General features: G+C 38.2%; 1 protein-coding gene across 4 annotated transcripts in view; it reads right to left on the bottom strand.

The window, feature by feature from the left end:
• LOC150084913 (poly [ADP-ribose] polymerase tankyrase-like) overlaps positions 1 to 27,695 on the bottom strand; it is a 1,170,388-nt gene that overhangs the window by 84,568 nt on the left and 1,058,125 nt on the right. For all 4 annotated transcript variants that reach the window (XM_090376702.1, XM_090376704.1, XM_090376701.1 and 1 more), the window contains 2 exons: positions 22,861 to 22,936; positions 4,540 to 4,717 (listed from right to left, as the gene is read on the bottom strand). In XM_090376702.1, coding sequence (XP_090232828.1) covers positions 4,540 to 4,717; positions 22,861 to 22,936 — 254 coding nt within the window. The remainder of the gene's footprint in view (positions 1 to 4,539; positions 4,718 to 22,860; positions 22,937 to 27,695) is intronic.

The raw sequence follows: 27,695 nt of genomic DNA, 5'->3' as shown, positions 1-27,695 counted from the left end.
GCAACAAATTAGAAAAGATGTTCCTGGTGATCCATGCCTTTTTTGTTAGTATAATAATGGACGAGTAAGAAATTCACTCCTTTAAAGCAGTGAGGATGCAAATTTGACCAATCCCAGCAAGTTTACTTTATGTGTGCCTGCTGCATTAGTACATCCCAGCACAGTTAATCTGTCCTTGCCATCCTTGATTCCTGTTGGGGATGTCTCATTAGCTGTAGTTAGTGTCTTCCTGGGGCAATAACACCAAAACAATGATGTTTCATCAGCATTATAGACTTCTTCTGCTGTCAGATTTTCATCAGCGATAACCTTGGCAAACTCATCAATGAATTTCTCCGCTGCCTTGTAATCAGCAGATGTTTTATCACCGCAAATCTAAAAATTTAATGCAGTGCCTTGAATTTCTGTGACCAGCTTTTTGAATATTCACAGTTCACTTCAATTTTCAGTTCTTTATGATAGATCTTTTCTTGTTCCATGACCGGTAAGTGGCATTAACTTCTGTTTATCACTTTCAGCATAGAACTTGAACAGTTTATCCTTCTCTTTCTTTAGGTCGTAGATGGTGGTTGTTCCAACACCAAACGTTTCTGTAACATGCCTCACACTTACACTGCTGCCCAGTTTCTTTAACAAATTCACTTTCTATTCTGTAGATAAACTTAAATGCTTCTTCTTATCACCATTTCCCGGGGTATCAGGTTCTTTTGATATTTTCAACAATATCTTTGCACCGCAGAGCAGATAATAAACTAAATAAATGGTGAGTAATGGACATGGACACCTTGCATTGATGATAATTAGCACTTTACTGACATTAACACAGCTCTTTTCTGCCAGGGCTCCCAGTTTCCAGAACTTCTGAGTATTTTTCAAAAAGTTCCAGTTTTTGGAACTTTTCGGTTTTCGGAATTTTGGACTGGGGATACTCAACCTGTATTTGAAAAGTTAAAATACTTCATCATAAGACACTCTGATTTACCTGCCCCTCTTTTTGTCTGTATAGTTGCTTGTTATACTCCATCAGGCATTTGGCCAATAAAACACTTCTACTCTCATTTTTCCCCCTCATCAATCATGTCATACCAAACTCAACACTGTACTGGCAACCGTTGTCGAATGATTGTGCTGCCTTTGATACTATATGCTTCTTAACAAAGAGCACACCTCCTCCTCCATCCTGCCGGTACCTTCTTGAACTTGGCAACCCTATCTGACACTTGACCAATTCCTGGACCTAATAAATCCATTCTTGAATCTGAGATTCTATAGATTATTATTTTTTTTTGCAGACCCTATTACTGTGGAACACAGAGTAGAATTTGCTTACCAGTAGATAGTTTTGATACAACAATGGTTGATCACCTGCTTTCACAGGGCAAGGACGAGACAGAATCCAGTGTGTGTGCACATGTGTGTCTTACTCTGCTACACACTGGTTTAGGAGGTCTACTAAGCACAAAAAATGTAACCTAATACCACACTACACAAACATACACACCATCATACTCATTGCCTTTTCTGAATACAGCATCTTCATACATGAATAGTCTGACTCAGGATCCCTCTATATAATATATATATTAAAATAATAATAATAAATAAAATAAAATCCTTTCTGTGTACACTGTACTTGCCATATTCAAATTCTACATCCTTACATTGCATTTCTGAGGGGTAGAGGGGTTATGCTCTTAGTTAAGAAGAATGTTAAATCTAAGGCAGTGCATCCAGTCAACAAGGATGACCAATGCAATGTTGGATCAGTTTGGAGTGATATAATCATTGAGAAACCAAAACTGGCAGTAGGAGTGTGTTATAGGCCTAATAACTGTGATGAGTATACCAAAGTATACAGAGAAACAGAGTGGGCCAGTAAATCAGAATGTCTTATAATGGGGAATTTTAAATTTTCAGATGTTAACCGGAACTTGTGTGTTGGTGACTTGCACACTAGCAAGACTTTTGTGGATGACTGTTCACTACAGCAGCATGTTATAGAGGCAACAAGAGGAAGGAAGTTCTTTATCTGGTTATCAGCAGTGATTCTAAATACATTAAGAATCTGCAGGTAAAAGATCCACTGGATTGCAGCGTTCATAGTGTACCAATGTGGATTTTAATTAAAGACATAACTACTGTCAAGAGTAAAGGGAAAGGCTTTTGTAAAGGTGGTCTCAGATAGTTTTTAAATTCTATATAGTGGGACCAACGGATGACATTACCAACAGCAAATCCTAAATGATAAGCATTCAGGAGAGTAATCATAAAAGTTGCTAGGCTTTTCATACCAATGAAGAAATACTGTTGAAGGCATAGACAAAATTGGATGTGAGATGAACCATTGACCCAAGAAGCAGAAGAAAAGTGCATGAGATGCAAACAAATTATTAGGACATAGATTGAATTCAGAAGCCTATGGTAGATATGAATTACTCTGCAATCAAGTCACAAAGGATAGGCAAGCTAAGGCAGATTATGAGAAGTCTCTGGCAAAGAAAAGCAGCAAAGACTTCTATGTTTATATTAACAGTAGAAGGAAGAGATTGAATCATATTGGGCTACTTGATGTCAATGGGTTAACTGTTGACGACCCTGCTTAGGTTGCTAACAAATTGAATAGATATTTTGTACCAATAACATTCACAAATGAGTAATTCTTGGGGGGGGATGCCAGAAGTTTATCAGACTCCAATAGGGAGCTAAATGACTTTGTAATAACTCAAAAAAAGTGGAAGAAGAATAGTTGAAGCTGAATATAAAAAGGCTGGATAGGATAGGATCTATTCAATCATATTAAAAGAGGCAGCAAAGGAGGTAATCAAGCCTTTAGCCATAATTCTGAGAGCATGCTTGGATAAAGGGGAAGTCCCTATGGACTGGAAATGCATGAATGCAACCCCCCACTCATAAAGGGAAAATCAAAAGGTGACAAGAGTAATTAAAGACCTGTTAGTTTTACATCTGTTCCAGGAAAAATAATGGAGTTACTGGTTAAACAATTAATGCAGGACCATCTGGACAGGAATGCAATTATATTTCAGTCACAACATGGATTTGTTATGGGACAGGCTTGTCTAACCAGTCAACTATGTTACTATAATGCAGTGACCAAAGAAATGGATTCAAAAAATAATGTTGATATCATATTCTTGGATTTCAGGAAGGCTTTTGATACTGTTGCATACAAAAGACTGCTGTATAAAGTAGAGCAATGTGGCTTTAAGGGCAAGTATATCAGTCAATGTCAAAGTCTGCAGATGTTACAAAGATTGGCAGAGGGGGGGGGTTCAATGACAGTAATCTGGGTGAGATACTGCAACAAGATCTAGGAAAACTGGATCAATGGGCTGAGAAATGGCAGTTGATTTTAACCTTTACAAATACAAGGTACTGCATATATAGGTAGCAGTAACCCCAGAGTAACTTATCAGCTGTGTAGTACTACACTTAGGAAAATAAAAGAGACCTTTGGGTAATTGTGCAGTCAGATATGAAATTCTCTGAACATTGAAGACATGCTACCAGAACAGCTCACGGGATTTTTGTCAATGATATATAGGAACTGAACTTTTCGATCAAGGATAAAGAGGTGATTATCTCAATGTAAAAGGCAATGGCCAGGCCACATCTTCAGTACTGCATCTCACTTTAGGAAGGATGTGGAGTTGCTGGAACAAGTACAGAGAAGGGCAACCAGATTGGTGAAGGGAACCTTACCTAGAATGGTTTCATTTCTACAAATTGCAGCTGCTGGAGACTAGCATCTGCAGGGTGGTCTGATTGAGGTGTTTAATTAAGGCCTTGAATGGATCGAGTAAGCTGAATGTGAATGGCTTTCTTTTTTTGCTGATTTATGCCCATGTGAGGGGACATAAATTAAAGTTGAGGAAGGATAGTTGCAGGCTTCCATCTGTTCTGGAAATGCATGGTTTGAATAAATTTAAGGAAGAACTAGACAAATTCTTGGAGGATATGCATGTAGATTTTTTTTTTTTTTTTTTTTAATTGATGTTATCTAAGCTTGCTTTCTTGCATCATTTTCCACTACCATGACTTAACCAATATACTTAAATTCATTAAATATGTTTACTATATTTCCAGAATTGGTGTACAAGCAAGTATATGTGCACCTATTTTTGTGCTCTCAGTAATTAGTTAAAAGCCTTTAATTATGTAAAAGCATTTATATACAAAGTTCTCTTTTTTAAGAATTTTTAAATACTCATGAAAAGAATATTCATGCACAAAAGAATATAATTAGTTATAAAATATAATATAACCACCAGAACAGCTTATATAATATAAGCTGTTCTGGCAGCATTTCTGCAATATTTTAAAATATAATATAACTACAAAGATAAAATATCTACCAAGGATGTTTAATGAATAAATAAGACTTGAAACTAAAAGGCCATTTTATGTCATGATACACTGATAAAAAAAAGATTGTGTGACAAGTTTTCACAATTTCTTATCCCCCCGACACTTTTAAAATATTTAAATAAAAGTTTAAAACCATTACAAAAGTTTATTAACCTGATTTCCTCATTTGAGCTCCCAGCATCATCTCTGTAGCTAATTCTACATGCAGAAGATTATGAATAAGGACCATCTTATCGTGGATATCATTCAGAGTAAAAAGTGGTGGTAAAGATTCATATTCATATCCGTAAACAGGAACTATCTGATAAAATTCTTCACTTAGGTTAACAATCTGAAATTGGGGAAAAAAAGCATATCAACCTTTAATTAGGTAATTAACTATTTTAAACAAACAGGACAATAACATTATTTAATTTAATGTGAAATACTCAGAAACTCTCCATTTAGAAGATTTGAGCCATCAATGGTTTTAAATCTTGAAAAACATTTATTGCATAATTTTGAATTTTCATAAAATAAAATGGATTATACATGCACAAATAATGCAAAGTAGAGTTACACAAATTCTCAGGAAAGAACAGAAATATAAAATTTAAAGATACCATATACTGTATAATGTACTACATGCAGTACACTAGCAAATTTTTGTAGCTCCATTCAATTTTGTTATAACGATGTTTGCTATTAGTTGGATTCAGCAGTCTTTTCGAGTTATAGAAAACTTCAGAAGTCACAGGACCCAATTCAACTTCAAATTTCATTGTAGACACGTTTCAAATAATCCGTACTAAAATGCACATAAACCCTATAACGTGTTATAACAATTGTACATCACCCCGATATCATTTTTAATCAGATAACATTTTCATTATAACATTATAATGATTTTATTATCCAATTATAACATTTTTAATTGGTGCTGTTATCTGATTAAAATTATATTATTGTTTCTAAAGAGTCTATGTCCAAGAACTGCCATCATCCACCTGCTGCTTGTCACTGTCAACAGTGTTTCTAGGTGGTTGGCTGAAAAACAATGCACAGAAATGTTATTTTATGAAACTACACTGTGCTGCCACTTTATTAGGTACACCTACCTAGTAGTGTGTTGAGCCTCCTTTAGCCTTCAAAACAGCCGGAATTCGTCTAGGCATGGATTGAACAAGATGCTGAAAATGTGCAGGCCTGCAGTGAACAGCCCTTTCCAGCTCATCCCAAAGATGTTCAAAAGGATTAAGATCCAGGGACTGAGCGGGTCACTGCAGCAAGGAAATGTCATTGTCATGTCTCTGGAACCATTCCATAGTGATTCGGGCTTTGTGCACCGGCGCATTATCCTGCTGGGAATAACCATCTAACTGAGGATAAACTGTCAACATGAACGGATGCACTTGGTCAGCAATAATGTTTAGGTGCGATGTGGCATTCAGACGTCAATCTATGGACCCAACGTGTGCCAAGAAAATATTCCCCGCACCATAACACTGCTCCCACCACCTTGCACAGTAGTCGTCAGACATGACGGGTGCAAGGATTCATGTTGTTTTCGCCAAATTCTGAGCCTTCTATCAACATGATGCACCAGAAACTTCGACTCGTCAGACCAAGCAACTGTTTTCCAATCCTCGATAGTCCAGTGCTGGTGTTGCTGTGCCCACAGAAGGCATGCTCTCTTGTTCTTCACTGATAACAAAGGTATGCAATGTGGCCGTCGGCTGTCGCAGCCCATTCGCGACAAAGTGCGAATAGTGGTCCACTGCGATATTTTGTTGCGCGCACCAAGGTGGTATTCTGACGTGATGTGCGACATTGTGGCCCGTCTGTTTGCTTGCACAATTCTAGCCTCCTCCTCTGAACTCTCTCATCAACAAGCGATTTTCTTCCACAGGAGTGTCGTTGAGAGGATGTTTTCTGTTTGTTGCACCATTCTCGATAAATCCTCGAAACTGTGGTGTGTGAAAAGTTCAGGAGAACTGTCGTTTCAGAGATGCTTTGTCCAGCACGTATTGCACCGACTAGCATGCCACATTCGAAGTTCGTTAGATCGCTCCTTTTCCCCATTCTTGCTACGGTTTGTATGTTTAACTGATACTAGAAAGGTTGCTCTGCTGCATTTATATCCACAACAGTGGTTGTGTGACTTGCAACATTGTGAGACAAACCATTTGTGTGCACAGCAGTGTAGTGTATTTCAAATCTTATATTACTGGTGACAGGGTATGGTAGAGGCTTTGAAACACATTGCATTTTGAATCCAGTATGAAATTAATGGGGCTATACTGTATAAACATCTCATCCAACAAGAATGCTATAATCAATGAAAGAAACTATGGCAACACCAGACTAACAATAAACTTCTACAAGAGCCACAACTGCAATTCCAGTTTTCAAAAGAAGAGACATGAATTTTTTTTTTTTTTTTTTTTTGCCAGAACGGAATTCCACACTCATCTGATGCATCTTTCTTCTCACAGGAGAGGATCCCCCCCACTCCTTGTAAACCATGAAGCACATCCTCATAGACTGTCCACACTATCAGACTGACAGGACTACAGCCTCTGTATGTTTGTTAAATTTATCTCAGTTACTATCACTACATCATACAAAATAATGCCAACTTGAGTGAATTATTCATTTACTATATCAGTAGATGACTGGGGGATGGTTTTAATTTTAGCTGAGTAGCTCAATAATAACATCTTTCTTCTGATACTGAGTGGAAGTTGTGAGCCTCAACATACAGATATTGAACTGGTGATGTTCTGTATGCACCTAGGGCAATCCCAAGAGCAGAGTGCTGGATGGGAGCAAGATGGGCCAAGGTACTTTTCTCTAGCAGAGTCATCAACAGGTGCTCCATAATCTAGCCGAGATCTAATTAGAGACCTACATAAGTGGATCAGTACTGATAAATTTGAGAGTTACCTCAATATCCAAATAGGAGATCTTTTCCAACTTCCGGGATAAAATGAATTAGAATAAATCACAATTTATATTTAATTTAAATCTCCGAGTATAAGCAAATTATAAAAATATCTCAATGTGCTCATACTTCCCATTAATGAACCCTCCAAGCACCAGAAAACAAGTTGACCTCCACCAGCCCCAGACGCGAGATAACCCACGCACTAAAGAAGACTGAACACATTTTGTCAAAATTAAAATCAAACCCCACATAAAATCGTGTAATATCTTCAAAATCTAAACTCCTTTGAGGGGGCCACACTTTTCGTCATTGAGATGTTTTCACAAGAAGGATGGTAAAGCTAATGTTTCAAATTTTCCCCTCAATATTTATACGTTAGCATGAGCAACTTCTGTTAATCGCACATGTGCACAAAGGCCCACAAATCCTCTGAGATTATATAAGGATGACGAATATCAATAGAATGTTCTCGAATTCTCATTTCAACCATTTATGCTATAAGTAACTTGGTAAAATTCCGCTGTATTGTAAAAACCTTCATTTCCTAAAATAAAAATGAATGGTTTTCATGTTTTCAGCTGATAGTACCTGCATTGTGATATGGTCAGTGATGATATCGATAGGAGAAGATTTAGTTTAGTTTGTTTGGGGATTTTTTAGGCACATTGGCATCTATGGCCATAGTGTGCCATACATATGGTAGTATGTATGCTATTTCTTTACGGATTGAGAGTCAGAAAACTAGTTTTTGACTAGCTAAAGGAGGTGGTATACACTGATCACTTTGAGAAAGGCAAAAATGTTTGAGACAATTGTTTTATTGCCCAAAAGTGAAGTAAGTGTTAAAGGGTCTTCTGTTGTGGCTTGAGTGAAGAGATTAAGGCATTCTATCGCAAATTTTGTGTATTCCACAAGGATATGCTTCACCGAAAGCATTGCATCACAATGATGACACTGAGGGTGAATCACCCCTCTTAAAAGATAACCGTGGGTAATATTAATGTGATCTATTCACAGACGAGCTAGTATTACCTCCTGTTGTCGAACTGGACTGAAGCTTGAGGGCCATTGCTCAAGATCTGGCTTGATACTTCGAAGCTTATTTTTAATTTGGTTTTGCATGTTAACTGCCACTGGTACATGCATTTTTCCTGGATTACTTGTCTATAGTCTTGATGTGGAACTTTCCACTTGTCATCGGGTGGTAAGTCAACCACTTTTGCAGGATTGTCTGCTAATTCATTTCCTGGAATTGCCATATGTCCTGGGACTCAACAAATGTATGGTTCTTCCAAGCTCAGATAAGGTATATAAAGAGTTTGTTATTTATTTTACAACTGGGTGGGTGATGTTTAAGGTGTTTTCCATGGATTGAAGTACACTTAGAGAATCAGAGAAAATTATACTGTTTTCAATATTGGAGGACTCAATATTATTATTATTATTAGCTATATGGTGCAAGGAAGCCCGAGGCTTTTGCTGCACCAGCAAAAAAAAACAAATCCTGAGTTACCCAGAGAGAGAGAGAGAGAGAGAGAGAGAGAGAGAGAGAGAGAGAGAGAGAGAGAGAGAACAAGAGTCAGAAGTAGAAGGGAATCACCAAGAAGGAGAAGAACGATGATATCCAGCTCAGGACCCTGGGTATGCCAAGCCCATACTCACCAAATGTGAGTTCCTGCGGTTCAGTGCCATTAGTTCAGCAGAAAATATACTGAACTCATGTGGCCGTCGATAGACCAATGTGATGATCGGAAAAACTGTGGCGATTCCAACATGGGCATCATTCTTTGTCCATCTGCATGAACTACAACGAAGTTTGGAAACTACTCCACTACTGCATGGTACAGTTGCAAGAAATTTTCTTAATGTAATGCAGATTTATCCCACTTATGAACTTACAAATAACACAAAGGTGCAATAATGCTCCATAGAGAAAGGAGAAGTGGAGGGGTATTTGCAATACCACCAAAAGTCAGATTAAATTCTTCTAAAAGATTTCTTATTCTTATACCTAATGGTCGGTTAGCAGTAGGGCGGTTTTGGTATAAACAGCTGTGTTGTGGGGTGAAAAGTATTTGCCAGTTTGAATGTACAGAAATAGATCTAATTTGATATGCATAGCATAATATAAGTTGTTGTCTTCTGGTAGAGAGAGGGGGTTTGTGAGCTTCAGAACATAGAGGTGCCTCCATAGCCATAGCCAGGAGCAGCAGTGCGTAGCACACACTTCTTGATTAGACCGGGGTTCGAGCCCGTGCCCACCAAATACGGAGGATGCGGAAAGGTCAAGGGAATGACCACCGCATATTCCCAGAGCAATATGGCTTTAGTTGCTAATGCTCCTAAAAACAACAACACACACACACACACACACACACACACACACACACACACACACACACACACACACACACACACACACACACACACACACACACACACACACACACACACACACACACACACCATATAGACTATGTATTGGAGATGTGCGATATTATTATTTATTATTGTTAGCCATATGGTGCAAGGAAGCCTGAGACTTATGCTGCACCAGCAAAAAAAAAAAAATTTCTGAACCACCCTGAGAGAAAGAGAAGTAGAAGGGAATCACCAAGAAAGAGAAGAATGATGATATCCAGCTCAGGACCATGGGTGTGCCAAGCCCATACTCACCAGATGTGAGCCCATGGGGTATATGTTTCTAGAGTAATGTGCATTGCCCTATGATAAAGAGGACCAAGCCAGCAAAGGACACTAGGTCTTGCTGAGCTATATCCTGGTGCTCCAGTCAATTTTTAATCTTATTAAGGCTCTGTATATAGCCATAATAAGGTAAAATGATCAGCTCCCCACTTTGTTGCTGAGAGAACCCGGATAATATTTAGATTTTGATGGTAGGATGTTCTTAGTCTTTTAACATGCTTTAGAAAGGTCAGTTTATGATCTAAAGGATTCCCAAGAACTGTATGCTGGGATGAACTGCTATTGGTTGGCCATTCAGTTGTAGTTCCAGATTTGGGTGAAGTTTACGTTGGCAGTAAAAATGGAGGCACATTTTTTGAGGACAAAGTTAACTATTGGTTTGTGCCCATGTACTGATCTTATTTATTGCCCCTTGTCACTGTCTCTCGACAGTATTCATGTTTATCGGACAACAAGGAATACTAAGGTCATCCACAAACAGTGCTTTGTCGATAATGTTTGGAAATGGTGTTAACTGCAATTACAAAAAGTGTAGCACTGAGTACAGAGTCCTGGGGAACTCCTTCTTCTTGAAGAGATAGTTGGGACAGTGAAGTTTTAAATCGAACTTGGAATAGTCGTTTGTATAGGAAGTTCCATATGAAAATCGGGAGATGACCCCAAAGTACACTGCGATGTAATGTAATGCTTGGAGAATACTCCGAGCATTACATTACTTCCACATGGAACCATAGGCCTTACTAATGTTAAAAAACAAAATTACATGGTGTTCCAATCTAAGGAATGCATTTTGAATGGAGTTCTCTAGTTTTACTAGTAGTATATCTAATGTTGATCTGTTTTGTTGAATACCGAATTGTGCAGAATGTAGGAGATTGAAAATTTCAAGGTACCATGTCAGTCGACAGTTCGTTCACCATCTTTTCGAGAATTTTGCAAAGGCAACTGGTCAAGGCGATAGGTCTGTAGGAAGTGGGATTTGTTGGGTCTTTACCTGGTTTAAGGAAGGCAAGGGCAGTACCATGGTGCCATTGTTTAGGGAATGTCCAGGTAGAGTCTATTGAAGAGATCAAGAAGTGACTGCAACGATTCAGCACTTAGTTCCTGTACCATCGGATAAGGAATATTACCTGGTCCTACAGTGATGCACCTAGATGTTGATAAAGTTCTATGTAGTTTGAGGATAGTAAATGCTAAGTTGCATAGTTCTTCTGCTTTTGAAGAAAAGTTTAACTTTCGTTTTTCTGAATTGGCTTTGAAGGTTGGTCTGTAACTTTCTGTTGCTGATAGTTTGGCAATGGTTTCCTCTAGCACATTGGCAATATGGGTAGGGCCAGCAATATTCTGCCCTCTCCATTCCATGACAGGCAGAGGTGCCTTCTGATATTTAAGACTCATTTTTCTGATTGCATTCCAATTTTGTGTGTGGGAGCTGCTTGACTAATGGTTGAAGAGAAGTGGATCCAAGCAGCCTTTTTATTATTGTGTCTAAGAAGAAAACTGCATTACCTTAAAAAATGTAACATTTGTAGTGAAACATATAAGATATTGTTTGATTACAGTCATTTTGTTTCTCGCAAAGCAAAGATATTGCATCAAATAACGCTTCTATTGCATCAGCCGTTTCTATAAATATGGCGTTGGAAGGGTATACACACACACATCAGTATGCTGTATTGTGGAGGTGTAAGCATGACTCCATATGTTCAGTCGACACCAAGAAAAAAAAGTGTGTTCTGTCCCAGGAAGGGCTTTCTATGTGAGCTATCGCTGATAAAATAGGCTGCCAACAGTCAACAGTATTCTGGGTGCTGAAATTAAAGCGTGAAACCGGTGATGTGAAGAGAAGACCTGGATCAGGCTGTAAGAGAGACATAGACTATGCCTTTTTGTTGTTCTTTGTAGTTTTGTGCACCATAAAACTACAAACATGGTTGGTGGAAGTCTGCTCCACCAACCAACTACCCGCTGGCTAAAGGCAAATTTCCGCACATCTATCCTACATCTGTCTTTCCTCAATTTAAATTTATGCCCTTTTAGGTCATTATTCTGAGCAAGAGGAAGAATCCCATCGGCATTGAGCATGCTCAAACCATTCAAGGCTTTATACACCTCTATCAGATCACCTCGCTGGTGCCTAGTCTCCAGACACTGTAATTTGCAAAACTTAAGCCTTTCTTCATAACAGCAACCCTTTGTTCCATTCACTAATCTTGTTACCCTTTGCTGTATTCGTTCCAGCAGCTCTACATCCTTCTTGAAATGAGGCTTCCAGACCTGTATACAGTACTCAAGGTGTGGCCTGACCATTACCTTATACAAGGGAATAATCATCTCCTTATCTCTGCTAGAAAAATTCCTGTATATCACTGACAAGATACCATGAGCTACTCTTGCAGCCTGTGTGCACTGCTCAGAGAACATATCTGCCTGCACAATTAACCCAGATTCTTTTCATTCATTACCACTGTCAGTGTAGTACCACAGAGTTGATACGTTGCTCTGGGGTTGCTGTTTCCCATATGTACTTTACATTTCAACGTTAAACTTCATTTTCCACCTCTCAGCCCATCTGCTTAACCTTTCCAGATCCTGTTGCAGCAGCATAGCATCAGTAGTGTCCTTAACAACCCTGCCAACCTTCGTATTGTCTGAAAATTTGGATATTAAGCTTGATATACCATCATCAATATTATTTATAAATACAGAAAACAATAATGGACCCAACACTGAACCCTGAGGGACTGCACTAATAACATTAGTCCACGATGAACAGTGTCCATTGATTACCACTGTCTGTCTTCTCCCCCTCAACCACCCCGTTATCCATAGCAGCAATTTGCCTCCAATGCCATACTGCTCCAATTTGTGCAGTAGTCTTCCATGTATCACAACAGTAGTCTTCCATGTATCAAAAGCCTTTCTAAGATCCAAGTATATAATATCAAAGTTATTCCCTGCATCCAGCCCTTTTGTGACTGCATCATAGTATCCAATCAAATTGGTCAGACAAGACTACCCCCTTAACAAAACCATGCTGTATCCGAGCTATAATTGAAGTCTCGTCTAGATGATCATGCAGTGCTTCTTTAACCAGTGCCTCCATTAATTTTCCTTGAACAGAAGTTAAACTCACAGGTCTATAATTACTTGTGACAGCCTTTGATCCTCCTTTGCGAATGGGGTCACATTTGCACATCTTCAGTCTATGGGTACATCCCCTGAGTCCAAGGAAGCTCTCAACAATTATGGCTAAGGGTTTGCTTACTTCCTTTGCTGCCTCCTTTAATATAACTGGATAGATCCCATCCACCCCAGGTGCCTTACTTGTGTTTATCATTAACAATTTCTCCTCCACTTTACTCTCAGTTATTACATGATTATCTAGCTTACTGCCAGAGTTGAATACACCTCTGGAATTCCCCTCGCTGAATAATGTGTCATATGTGAATGTCGATGCAAAATATTCATTTACTTTGTTAGTTACCTGAGCAGGATCATCAACAGTTGAACCATTGATATCAAGTAGACCAATCTGATTCATCTCCTTCCTTCTAGAGTTTACAGAAGTAAAGAACTCTTTGCTGTTTTTCTTTGCATCTTTTGCTAAAGATTTCTCGTAATTTACCTTTGCCTGCCTAATCTCCTTTGTGACTTGGTTACAGACCAGCTTATATCATAGGCTTCTGTGCCACGTGTTAATTAATATGTATCCCATGCATTTTTCTTCTCTGCCATGTGTCTCATTAGTTCATCTGACATCCATTTAGGCCTAAACCTTGAACAATATTTCTTAATTGGTATGTAAAGTCGAGTAGCTTCCAAGATAAGTTCTTTGAATGCTTCCCATTTTGAATTTGTTGTTGGTAACCTCATCAGTTCGTCCCACTGTATAGAATTTAATACTGTCTGAGACCATCATAGTCGCCTTTACGAAAGCAATAACCCTTCCCTTTAACCCTGATGGTAGTTACCTCTTTGATTAAATCCCACTTCAGCACACTATCACTGCCACCTAGTGGTTCCTTTATCTGCAGATTCTTAATGCATGAAGAATCACTACTGATAATCAAATCAAGAGTATTACTCCCTCTAGTTGCCTCCCGAACATGCTGATGTAGAAAACAATCATCCAATAAATCCACAAAAGGCTTGCTAGTGTATGAGTGACCAACCCACAAATTCCAGTCAATATCTGGGAATTAAAATTCCCCCATTATAAGACTCTCTGATTTACTGGCCCATTCTATTTCCCTGTACAGTTTCTTATTATACTCATCAGAGGCATTAGGCCTATAGCATACTCCTACTCTCAATTTTGATCTTCCAATGCTTACGTCACACCAAACTGACTCGACACTGCACTGTCCAGCAATGTCGACTGGCTTCACTTCCTTGGATTTTATGTGTTTCTTAACTAATATAGTAACACATCCTCCCTTCCTCTCCAGTCTGTCCTTTCTGTAGACATTGTACTCCCCAAATTCCAATTCTGCATACCTTATAGCTGTGTGACACCATGTCTCTGATATCCCAACAATATCCGCCTTTGTTGCCTTGAGCAATACCTCAAATTCATCAAATTTATTTACCAAACACCTAGCATTGGTGTACACGCAACTATACATGTAGGATTACTGGATAGTGATTGGTGTTGAGAGGATTGTCAAGTGTTGTCCATTCGACACTTGGGAAGAGGATCGGAGACCAGATCGAGAGATCGAATGGAGAGGTTGCTTCAGAAGGAAAATGAATGTATCTGGGTAAGCCTGTGTTCAGTAATGTTTTTCAGCCTGGTCTGTGCTTGTTGACAGGAGAGACTGCGTCTACAGGGATCGGGTACATTTAAATAGAAAGGGTGCAAGAATATTTGATGATGCTATCAAGGCTGTGTTGCTGAGTCGGAAAACTGGTAGCTTGGGGGGGGGATACACAGACCAAAAGGTTAACAGTGGCCGCAGGCAGAAGCAAAAGTGATTCTTGCACTTCTTCTATTAGAATGATAAGCAGCCTGGAAAGCAAGGTAATAGAGATTTAGAGGACTGCTGGGAGTTATAGTGGAACAAGTAAATACATGGGCTGTGTCAGGATAACTAAGAGTAGGAACAGGTGCATGTATACTTCCATGTACACCAATGCCAGGGGTATAGTTAATAAATTTACACATTCACACATGAGGAGTTATTCAGTGAGGGGAATGCCAGAGGTGTATTCAACTCTGGCAGTAAGCTATAGAATCTTGTAATAACTGAGAGTAAAGTGGAAGAGAAATTGTTGAAGATAATACAAGAAAGGCACCTGGGGTGGATGGGATCTATCCAGTTATATTAAAGGAGGCAGCAAAGGAAGTAAGCAAACCCTTCCTTGGACTCAGGGGAAGTACCCATGGACTGGAGATGTGCAAATGTGACCCCAATTCACAAAGGAGGATCAAAGGGTGACACAAGTAATTATAGACCTGTTAGTTTAACTTCTGTTCCTGGAAAATTAATGGAGGCACTGGTTAAAGAAGCACTGCAGGATCATCTAGACAAGACTTCAGTTATAGTTCAGACACAGCATGGTTTTGTTAAGGGAAAGTCTTGCCTGACCAATTTGATTGGATACTATGATGCTGTCACAAAAGAACTGGATGCAGGGAATAACTTTGATATTATATACTTGGATCTTAGAAAGGCTTTTCATACTGTTGCACATGGAAGACTGCTGCACAAATTGGAGCAGTGTGGCATTGGAGGCAAATTGCTGCTATGGAAAAAGGGGGTGGTTGAGGGGGAGAAGACAGAGAGTGGTAATCAATGGACACTGCTCATCGTGGACTAATGTTATTAGTGGAGTCCCTCAGGGTTCAGTATTGGGTCCATTATTGTTTTCTGTATTTATAAGTGATATTGATGATGGTATATCAAGCTTAATGTCCAAGTTTGCAGAAGATACGAAGATTGGCAGGGTTGTCAAGGACACTACTGACACTATGCTACTGCAACTGGATCTCGAAAGGTTGAGCAGATGGGCTGAGAGGTGGCAAATGAAGTTTAACATTGGCAAATGTAAAGTACTACATATGGGAAACAGCAACAACAGAGCAATGTATCAACTCTGTGGTACTACACTGACAGTGGTAGAGAATGAAAGGGACCTGGGGGTGGTTGTGCAGGTAGATATGAAGTTTTCTGAGCAGTGCAGACAGGCTGCAAGAGTAGCTCATGGTGTATTGTCGATGATATATAGGAATTTTTCTAGAAGGGATAAGGAGGTGATTATTCCCTTATATAAAGCAATGGTCAGGCCGCACCTAGAGTACTGTATACAGGTCTGGAGGCCTCATTTCAAGAAGGATGTAGAGATGCTGGATTGAGTACAGAGAAGGGCAACAAATTGGTGAATGGAACAAAGGGGTGCTATTACGAAGAAAGGCTTAAGTTTTGCAAATTACAGTGTCTGGAGACTAGGCACCAGCGAGGTGATCTGATAAAGCCTTGAATGGTTTGAGCATGTTCAGTGCTGATGGGATTCTTCCTCTTGCTCAGAATAATCACCTGAAAGGGCATAAATTCAAATTGAGGAAAGACAGATGTAGGATAGGCGTGAGGAAATTTGCCTTTAGCCAGAGGGTGGTTGGTTGGTGAAACAGACTTCCATCCCTTGTCGTGGAAGTTGATAGCCTAAATAAGTTTAAAGCTCAGCTGGGCAGGTATTTCGAATGAACAGAGGGGTGAAGTGGAAGTGGTTATTTTTTATTTATTATTTTTTTTTTGGGTGATGCTGCATAAGTTTGCTTTCTTGCATCAAATGCCTCTACTAATGCTAATGCTAATTTGATTAGCTTGAAGTTATAGTCAAGACACAAAGGCAAATACTGTTGGGATATCAGAGACGTGGTGTCACACAAACATAAGCAGTGCAGAATTGAAATTTTGGGAGTACAATGTGTACAGGAAGGAGAGACAGGGCAGGAAGGGAGGAGTGGTTATGCTGTTAGTTAAGAAACACATAAAATCTAAGGAAGTGCATTCAATTGATGTTGGTGGACAGAGAAGTGTTGAGTCTGTTTGGTGTGAAATAAGCACTGGGAAAGGAAAAATGAGAGTAGGTGTGTGTGTTATAGGCCTAATGAATCTGATGAGTATAATGAGCAATTGTGCAGAGAAATAGAGCAGGAAAGTAAATCAGAATGTCTTATAATGGGGGATTTTAACTTTCCAGATATTGACTGGAACTTGTGGTTGGTCACTCGCACACTAGCAAGACTTTTGTTGATTTACTGGATGACTGTTTTCTACAGCAACATGTTTGAGAGGCAACCAGTGGGAGTAATATTCTCGATCTGATTATCAGCAGTTATTCATGCATTAAGAATTTGCAGAAAGAGAAACCACTGGGTGACAGTGATCACAATGTACTGATGTGGGAATTACTTAAAGATGTATCTACTATCAAGGCTAAAGGGAAGGGCTTTTGCTTTCATAATGGTGACTACAGAGGATAGTTTTAAATTCTGTACAGTGGGATCAACTAATGATGTTACCAACGTTGAATTCTAAATGGGCAGCTTTCAGGGACTTAATTTTGGAGGCTACTAGGCTTTTCATTCCAACTAAGAAATACTGTTCAAGTATGTAAATACTTGAACTGTAAATAGATGTGAGATGAATGAATGAGGCTTGTGTCAGAGAAGAAGAAGAATGTATGGGATGCATATAAAGTGATATAAGGTGACACAGAAGCCTATGGCAGGTACAAACTAGTCTGTAATCAAGTCACAAAGGAGGTTAGGCAGGCAAAGGCAGATTACGAGAAATCTTTGGAAAAGGATGTAAAAGAAAAACAGCAAAGAGTTCTTTACTTATGTAAACTCTAGAAGGAAAGAGATGAGTTTGATTGGACCACTTAACATTGACTATTCATGATCATGCTCAGGTAGTTTATAAACTGAATGAGTATTCTGTATGAGAGTTATTCAATGAGGGAAGTGCTAGAAGTTTATCAATCTCAAACAGGGAGCTAAGTGATTTTGTAATAACTGAGAGCAAAGTGGAGGAGAAATTGTTGAAGTTAAACATAAAAAAGGCACCTTGGGCAGATGGAATCTATCCAGTTATATTGAATGAGACAGCAAGGTAATTAAGCAAACCCTTATCTATAATTCTGGGAGCATCCTGAGAGTCAGAGGACATCCCTATGGACTGGAGACATGCAAATATAAAAATTTACCTCCTATTCACAAAGGGTGACACAAATAATTATAGACCTGTTAGTTTAGCTTCTGTTCTGAGGAAAAGTAATAGTCACTTGTGAAAGACGTGATACAGGATCACCTAGACAAGTCTGCAGTAATAGTTCAGACACAGCATGGGTTTGTTAAGGGGAAGTCTTGTCTGATCAATTTCATTGGATACTACAATGTGGTTACAAAGGAATTGGATGCAAAAAATAACTTTGATATCATATACTTGGATTTCAGGAAAGCTTTTGGTACTGTTTCACATAGAAAACTGTTGTACAAATTGGAGTGGTATGACAATAAGCGCAAGTCGCTGCAATGGATAAAGGGATGGTTGAGTGAGAGACAGCAGAGAGTGGTAATAAATGGACACTGCTCTACAAGGACAATGTTATTACTGGAGTCCCCCAGGGTTTGGTGCTGGGCCCATTATTGTTTTGTATATTTATCAATGATATCGATGAAGGTATATATCAGGCTCAATGCCCAAGTTTGCAGGTGATACAAAGGTTGGCAGGGTTGTTAATGACAGTAAAGACAGTATGCTACTGCAACACGATCTATAAAAGTTAGGCAGATGGGCTAAGAAGTGGCAACTGAAGTTTAACATTGACAAATGCAAAGTACCGCATATGGGTAGCAGTAACCCAAGAGAAATGTACCAACTATGTAGTACAGTTGGTGGAGAATGAAAAAGACATGGGGGTAATTGTGCAGCCAGATATGAAGTTCTCTGAACAGTGCAGATAGGCTGCCAGAGCAGGTCATGGAATTTTGTATAAGATATATAGGAATTTTGCTAGCAGAGATAAGGAAATGATTATCCCTTTGTAGAAGACAATGGTCAGGCCACACCTTGAGTACTGCATACAGGTCTGGAGGCCTCATTTTAGAAATGATGTAGAGTTGCTAGAATGAGTATAGAGAAGGGCAACAAGATTGGTGAGAGGAACAAAGAGGTGCGCTTACAAAGAAAGGCTTAAGTTCTGCAAATTGCAGCATCTGGAGACTAGGCACCTGCGTGGTGATCTGATTGAGGGGTATAAGGCCTTGAATGGTTCGAGAAGGCTCAATGCTGATGAGATACACCTGCTTGCTCAGATTAAGAACCTGAGGGAGCATAGATTCGAATTGAGGAAAGAAAATCGTAGAACAGATGTGCGAAAGTTTGCCTCAAGCCAGCGGGTAGTTAATTGCTGCAATAGGCTTCCATCTATTTATGTGGAAGTTGATAGCTAAAATAAATTTAAGGCTGAACTAGACAAACATTTGGAGTGAACGAATGGGTGAAATGGAAAGGTTTTATATACACCTAATTCTGTTTTTGCACAAACTATTTTTACACGAATTTGATTTAACACGAATTCAAAATAAATATTTCATTCTCTTTTTACGCGTGTCATTTTGATTTAACACGATTTCTATGAATTTTTTTTTTGCCTAAATTCTAAGAAAATTTTTTTTTATTTGTGGCATATTAGTATCATTTCTATATTACACACACCAATACATTGGATAACAGCTAGTGTGCGCGTTTTGAAACGTGTGCTTTTGTTTACCAATGTATACGTCTAGATATCATCAACGTTTTTATTGAATTTGGTGCGCATCTATGGTATTCGTGCCGAAGATACGTGTATCTTCGGAAGACATTTAGTAGTAAGCTCCATTTCAAAGTGAAAGAATCTTTAGTGAAATTTGTGCACATATAAATTTATTAATTTTGCCGATAGTCAATAAATTGAAGTTTACAAATTTTTCATACCTTTTTTTTTTTATTAATTATAACTGAAATATTTTTCGGTAGCCCTCATATAATGTCGAATAACTTGCCTATTACCAAAATGAAAAGGAAAGAGATTTCTTCGGAACTTAAAATTCAAATTTTAGATCATCTTGCAACTGGACAAGGGGCTACGTCTGTAGGAAAGCATTTTGGTATACATGAAGCTACCGTAAGAACTACAGTATTAAGAAAAATGAAGGTGCAATTAGGAAGTCGGTATGTTCTGGAACAAAAGTAAGTGTTAATTCATCATCATATTCAAGAGATATTGTCAAGGAAAAAATGGAAAAGGCTCTGGTAATATGGATAGAAGATCGGTCACAAAAAAGAGTACCGTAGATGGAAATGCCATCAAACAAACAGCACAAAACAGACAGATTAAAGAAAAGGAACCAAGCACTTTTTCTCAGTTAAACAGAAAGTATGAATTTTCTGCGAGTACAGATTGGATGACAGAGTTTCTTAAAAGGAATGCTCTTCATAATATAAAAATTAAAGGTGAAACTGCATCTGCTGATGAATCGGCTGCTAAAGTATTCCCGCAGGAACTTGCAAAAATTATTGAAAATGGAGGATACACTCCTGATCAAGCGTGGAATGCAGATGAAACTGGTTTCTTCTGGAAACGAATGCCGAACAGAAAGTATGTAGCCAAATCGCAGAAAACTGCTGGTTGTTTTAAAGTAGCTAAGGATTGTGTGACCTTATTATTTTCCTCCAGTGCTTCAGGAGATCGTATGTTGAAACCACTGCTGGTAAATCGAGCCCTAAACCCACGTTCAATGAAAGGTGTAGATATCAATAAACTGCCTGCTCACTGGATGGCAAACAAGAAGGCCTGCGTGACCACTGCTATCTTTACAGAATGGTTCAACAAATGTTTCGTCCCAGAAGTCAGATGTTATATGAATTTGAAAGGCTCGAATTTAAAGTTCTTCTGATTCTTGACAATGCACCGGCCATCCTGTCTTGGAACACCCAAACGTACAAATTTTATTTCCGACACCTACTATTACATCTTTGATACAACTGCTAGACCAAGGTATAATTGTGACAATTAAAACATACTACGTAAAACAAACATTCCAACACGTTTTGGACAAACTGAATGATGAAACACTAAGAGTCATTGATGTGTGGAAGAAATTCTCAATTATGGATTGTATCAATCAAGTTGGATTAGCATTAAGTGAATTAAAACCAGCAACTTTAAATGCGTGTTGGAAAGCGGTTTGGCCACAATGTGTAAAAAGCAAAGATCCCATCATCCCTAATACGACCGGATTTCCCAACATCATTACAATGGCACACAAAATTGGTGGAGAAGGATTCGATGATCTATCGTTTGAAGATATTGATGAATTGTTAACCGACAAAGCGCTAAGCGAAGATGGAATATTAGAGGTTGTCCTTGGGACTCCTTATCCCAACAGAACATAGTGATAAAGAAGAAAATGATCCTGTTCTAAATGCAGATTTAATAAAAGAAGGTCTGGAACTGGCCATAAAATTAGGTAATCATTTTGTCAAACATGACCCTAATGAGGAACGCACTAGGAAGTTTCAATGTGAACTGAAGTTGTCGACAGCCTCTTACAGAGAATTATATAACAGCCTAACCAAAACACGAACACAACGATTAATAACTGAATTCGTTCGTAAAACCGGTGAAACATCAGCACTAGAGGAGACTCATGCTGATTTTGCTCAAGAGATCACAGAAAGAATTTCATTAATAGAGGAAGAAGACGATGTCCACAACATTTCTAGTGATAGCAGTGATATTCCAGTCGTACACAAACGTATGCGCCGTTTATTTTCAGAAAGTGAAAATGAATAAAATCTTTTTATGTGTAAAACAGATTTTTTTTGTTCATGAAGAATTTTTTTCATTTCATATGCATAAAAATTTACTTTAATACATTTTCATTACATATTATTACATGTGTATTTTGTTGAAATGAAATAAAATAATAAGCTTAAAATGAATATTTTTATGTGTTTGTTTTTTTTTATTATTTTTACTGGTTTTTTTAGATCCGGAACCAATCTTCTTTTCTTCCATAAATACAATGTCTTTTTTTACACGAATTTTTTTACACGTATTTTTCAGGAACGTATCTATTGTGTAAAAACAGAATTAGGTGTGTATATATATATATATCAATAGTATCTTTTGCTAGATAAAAGTGATATCTGTTTAGAATAGTTATTATAATGATGTTATCCAATTATAACATTTTTAATAGTTTATTGTCTAGAAAATGGTTTCTATTATTTCCATAGCTTTGGAATTTTAAAACCTTGGAATTATGGTTAATGCAAAACTAGGAATATATTGTAGGACCATAATTCATAGTGAAATGTAAGGATCGTGAAATTAAAACTTTGCACTGTGCATTTGAAAATTCAAAAATAACAAATACAGAAATGATTTCCCCTTAGTAATTTGCAATCAAAAGTCACAGTGGAAAATTATGCATGTAAATACATTAAATCACATAATCAAAACATTTCAAGAAGTAACTGTGAAGGATAAAACAGCATTAAAGAAATAAAAATGTTTCTACATTTAAAACACCACCACATCATAAATTTTTGAAGTCGATCTGCAGGTATGCCAATATGAAAAAGTTGTATAGTAAGAAGTAGCTGAAGGAGATAACCACTTGATAAAATATTTAGTAAAATTTCATCTTTTTAATATACAATTAAATATATGTTTTTAATAAGTTAGTCTGTGTTGAGGTATTAGATACAACAGAGAATAATTCACTAAAAGAATAATTACTGCAAATGGAGACAAAGGTTTGTGAAGTAAAAATATAATACCTTGTGCATAAATTCAGCATACTGTTCTTGAGACTTCAGATTGTGAGGTAATGTATCTTTTGCAGCAATCACAGTTCTGCAAAAGGAAGGACCCACTGTAACAATTACATCATTGTAAAGTTAAATAATCACAATAACAGAAAAATACATAATGCTAGTGACCATCAAAGTGTTTTTTTTTTTTTTTTTACTTGATTAATTCTGCATTAACACCAGGAGGATTCAGGAACTCAAAATATATGTAAACCTTTCTGAAAAAAATGAATAAAATAATGTCTAGTTAACAATTTCAATTAAGTTTTGTTCTAGGCTCCTAAGTTCATTTCGATAATAATTAAAAGAATCCAGCATAAAAATGATATTTGGGGTTATTATTATTTATTTAGGGGTTAGTATTATTAGCCATATAGTGCAAAGAAGCCTGAAGCTTATGCTGCACCAGCCTTGGTAATTGAGGTTGTCACAGACATTCTCTCAGATATGCCAGATAAGCTGTACTTGCTACCTGAGAGTCTAAGATGACATTCAAGTCAAGTAGACCCAATTTTGGCAAAGTCAAGACGGTCGGAGACAGCCAAATCCTCTGCTTGCACCTTCACGATGGTGGGAATGCTAGTAATCCTGGGTATAACCTCCATGCACAAGCACACTGGGTGACCACCCAGGTATGAACCAACGTAAGCAGGGGTTGAGGTGTGGCACCCACACCACATTGAGGAATGCCATCCTGGAGGAATGCCATCCCTCTGTGTTACCAGGCAATACTAGGTGGTAGATGACTCTCATCAACCGGTGCAATACCACCACTTTGCTTATTAAAGGCTTGAAGTGGTGGAACCCATGTTTAGTCTCCAGAGCTAAGTTCCGGTCAACATTTCCCCATCTCTTCCATCATGCAGCATGACTGATGACTTTTGAGGTTATGATGAACATCATGGCGAGATCAAATCTTCCTTATATTTCGATGGTACAGCTCTAAAATGGTGTTTGCAGGCCAGCCGCTAGTTAGTACACTAGACTGAACCTATTCGAAACTCTTTAGGAGGCTTCCAGATCAGCTAGTGCATAATCTGCTACCTCTACTCTGCCAGATAGTGACTGGAGGGAGTCCGAGTAGTGTGTATGCGGGGGACATTGTCGAGGCCACGTTATATCAAGGATCTGGGTATATTCTTACCATGTGTATGCCATACCCAAAACTTTCATTACTTCATACAGCATGTCCCCCCGCCACCACTTTTCCTTACTATTCAATTGTAGGCATTCTCTTTTCTATATGTTATATATATATATATATTTAGTTAGGTTATATATATATTAGTTATCACCTACTTTATTTGGGGCAAACTTTTTTTGTTACCTTGGGCCACTGACTGCTTACATTGATTAGGTACTTAGATTTTAACTGGAATAGAGTGATACAACATACATATTCAATAATGATTAATGAAATATACAAACAGACAATAGGTATATATGCACTTACATTCAACTTCCCTTATTATAATATTACAATAGAAACAATTCAGCACACAGCTCTGTCACTTCCACATTAATAGCCAATTGTTATTACATTAATTTTTATCTTCAGTACATCTTACATGGCGCCTCCGTAGCCAGGTGGCAAGGAGCAGCAGTGCGTAGCACACGCTTCTTGATTAGACCGGGGTTCGAGCCCGTCACCACCAAATACGGAGGATGCGGAAAGGTCATTCAGGGAATGACCACCGCATATCCCGGAGCAATATGGCCTTAGTTGCTAATGCTCCTAAAAACCAAATAACAACAACAACATCTTACATAACGATTGGTATGGTGCTTTCTGCCGTAAAGTGAACATTATTTTCAGCTGACATTTTCTTTAGGTATCCTAGTCTATAATAATACAGAATGCCCTTTTTTTTGCATTGGGTTTCTAAAGTTAATAGTTAACCTTGCTCCCCTGGGCCAAAATTTTTGCGATATTAAAATCAGCAATATCGTACTTACAGGTTTTCACCAGGTCGGGCCAACATAATCAGTAAGGATGGGTCCTCCATTGCTTAACTTATACTCGTGGTCTTCTTTTCATTTTCAGCTTCCTCTACTTTCCTTATAGCTCCAATGTTTCTGTTCAGCACATTCTGATCCCTTTCTAACTATAACTCCCCCTACTTGAACCTTTCCTGTCCGGCCTACGTACATGCCGCTACTACTCTACCTTCAACACATACCACCAAGGCCTTACCCGAAAGAACAAAAAAACACACTTTTCCCGCCTCTCAAATTCTTATATACCAAATTTGGTTCTCATTTTCCCCACTCCTATTTTCTCTAATCCCACATAATCCCGTCCTTGACCCTTTAAAACACTTTCTGTTCGTTTCGCCGAAAATCCCGGGTTTGGCCATTTCCAGGAAAATGGTCTTTTCGAGGAAATGATCCTTGATCTTTTGGGCACCTACCTAACCATTTATTGCCACTTTCTATTCTATTTAACTGTTTGAGTATTTAAAATTTTAAAAATGGGAAAAAAAATAAATAAATAAATAAAAATAAATAAATATTTATTTATTTTTTATTTTTTTATTTTTTCCATTACTGGTAAGCCAGAGAATACACCTTACAGAATAAATACACCGTGAATTGTCAAACTAATAGTAAGCTTATCTGCGAAAATATCTAAACCTCCCAAACACTTCTTAGTTCGTTTCACAAATATACGTGGTCTCAATTCTAATCTCAACGATGTCCATTTCCACTTGCAATTTGCCAAACCCCATGTACTTTTTCTGACAGAATTTCAGTTATCAGTTGCTTCAATTACTGCTCATCTCAGTTGCCCAAATTATTCGTTGTACGATTCCTTTCACCTCAAAGGTGGTACTTGTGCATATGCCCGTTCGATATTCCCTGTCAGAGATTTGGTAATTTGAAATCTCCTCTTTTCGATCTTCTCAGGCTTAAAATCTCTCTATCTCATTGTGACAAATTCATCTGTTGTCTCTACTTTTCTCCCAACTCCACTAATCACTTAGAGCTCTTTGACTTTCTCTCTTTGCAACTTGAATTTCTCCAGTCCAACTTTCCTAACAGTGAGATAATTTTCCTTGGTGATTTTAATGTTCACAACTACAGCTGGCTTCCGTTTTCTAGTCACACCGACCCAGCTAGTCACGATGCTCAGGCTTTTGCAATTTCTAATGATCTTGTGCAGATTGTTCATTTACCTAAAAGAATACCGGACAATCCCAACCATACCACCAACACGCTTGATGTTTTTCTCACAAACAACCCTTCCAAGTGCACGGTCGAAGTAAGTGGTCTTTAGGCACCTCAGATCACAACTTGGTGATTGCCTCTTCTCCAATGGAGCCTTTATCTCAAGGATATTCCCGACCTCGTATTGTTTGGCATTACAAGAACGCAAAATGGGATGACCTGCAAGATTTATTTTCTTCTTTTCCTTTGTCGGATTACTGTTTCAAAACTTCTGATGTCAATGTTTGGTCAGATCGTGTCAGTGAAATTATTCTTGTAGGAATGGAATCCTTTATTCCACACTCCACTTTAAAATCTCATCCTTTATCTAAACCTTGGTTTTCCAATAAATGTGCTAAGGCTGTTCAAGAGAAGAACGTAGCATATCGTAATTGGCTTGTTTCCAATTATTTAGTTTCATTTTCTGCCTACACCAAACCTCACAACAATTGTAAAGTGGTCATTAATCAGTTCAAACTAGATTTTGAACAAGCTAAGAATAGAAAACTTGCTTCTTGCCCTAATGGTAGCCGAGCATTCTAGTCTCTTGACAAAGCTATTGGCTGCAACTTTTGCCCATTTCTGTCAAAACCAGATGGTTCTGTTGCCACTTCAGCCAAGGATAAAGTGGCCCTGCTAGCATCCCATTTTTCTTCCAACTCATGTATTAATGATCTTGGTAAAATATCTTCCACCATTCCCAACACGGTCCATTCAATGCCTCCTGTGGTTTTCCTTCAAAAGGATGTCAGAAGGATTTTGAAGAATCTCGTTGCTAAGAAAGCACCAGGTCCCGATGGTATTTCTCCACTTGTTCTCAAAACCTGTGTCCTGAACTTACTCCTGTTCTTTGCCACCGTTTTTCACTTTCTTATTCCAAAGGTGTTTTTCCCTTCAACGTGGAAATTTGCTCATATCCAGCCAGTTCCTAAAAAGGGTGACACGTCTCTCCCATTCAATAATCATCCCATTGCAATTACTTCTACTCTTTCTAAAGTAATGGAGAAATCAATTAACTGCCAATTCTTAAACTACCTAGAAACCTTCCATCTGATCAACGATTGCCAGTTTGGATTTCGTCAGTCGACCCACTGGTGATATTCTGGCTTATGTTACCCACATAGGGACAAATTCAATGGAAAAGTTTCGTGAAGCGTAAGTAGTTGCTTTTGACATCTCAAAGGCTTTCAATCCAAAAGATGGAAGCTTGTTTAGAAGACCTTCATAAACGTCTTCTAAACAAGCTTCCATCTTTTGGTTTTCCAACCGGGTTTTCTGTAATTGGTTATTCAGTTTTCCCTGTGATCGCTCACTGAGCGTTTTTTTTTTTTCTTTTTTTTATAATGTAAACCCCAAACATGAGAAGTATTAGAATCTATAGTACTTAGTATCGTGTTTGGGTTGGAGGTTAAGAAGAGAAAGAAGATGTTTGTTAACAGTGGACTTGAACTTCTGTAGAATGTAATTTTCAGGTAATACGTATAAAGGATCGTTGCTCCAGAAAACAGCAGTTAAATGAATAAACGAGGAAGATGAAAACTTGGTTCTGTGAGTTTGAAGTTGTACAGGAAATGGTTGTTTGCTGGTGGCGGCAT

Source organism: Mastigoproctus giganteus, chromosome 6 (assembly GCF_048544385.1).
Source record: "Mastigoproctus giganteus isolate SK-2022 chromosome 6, ASM4854438v1, whole genome shotgun sequence".
In the NCBI taxonomy this organism is placed as follows: Eukaryota; Metazoa; Arthropoda; class Arachnida; order Uropygi; family Thelyphonidae; genus Mastigoproctus; species Mastigoproctus giganteus.
This window is presented reverse-complemented; position numbering and strand designations above follow the sequence as displayed.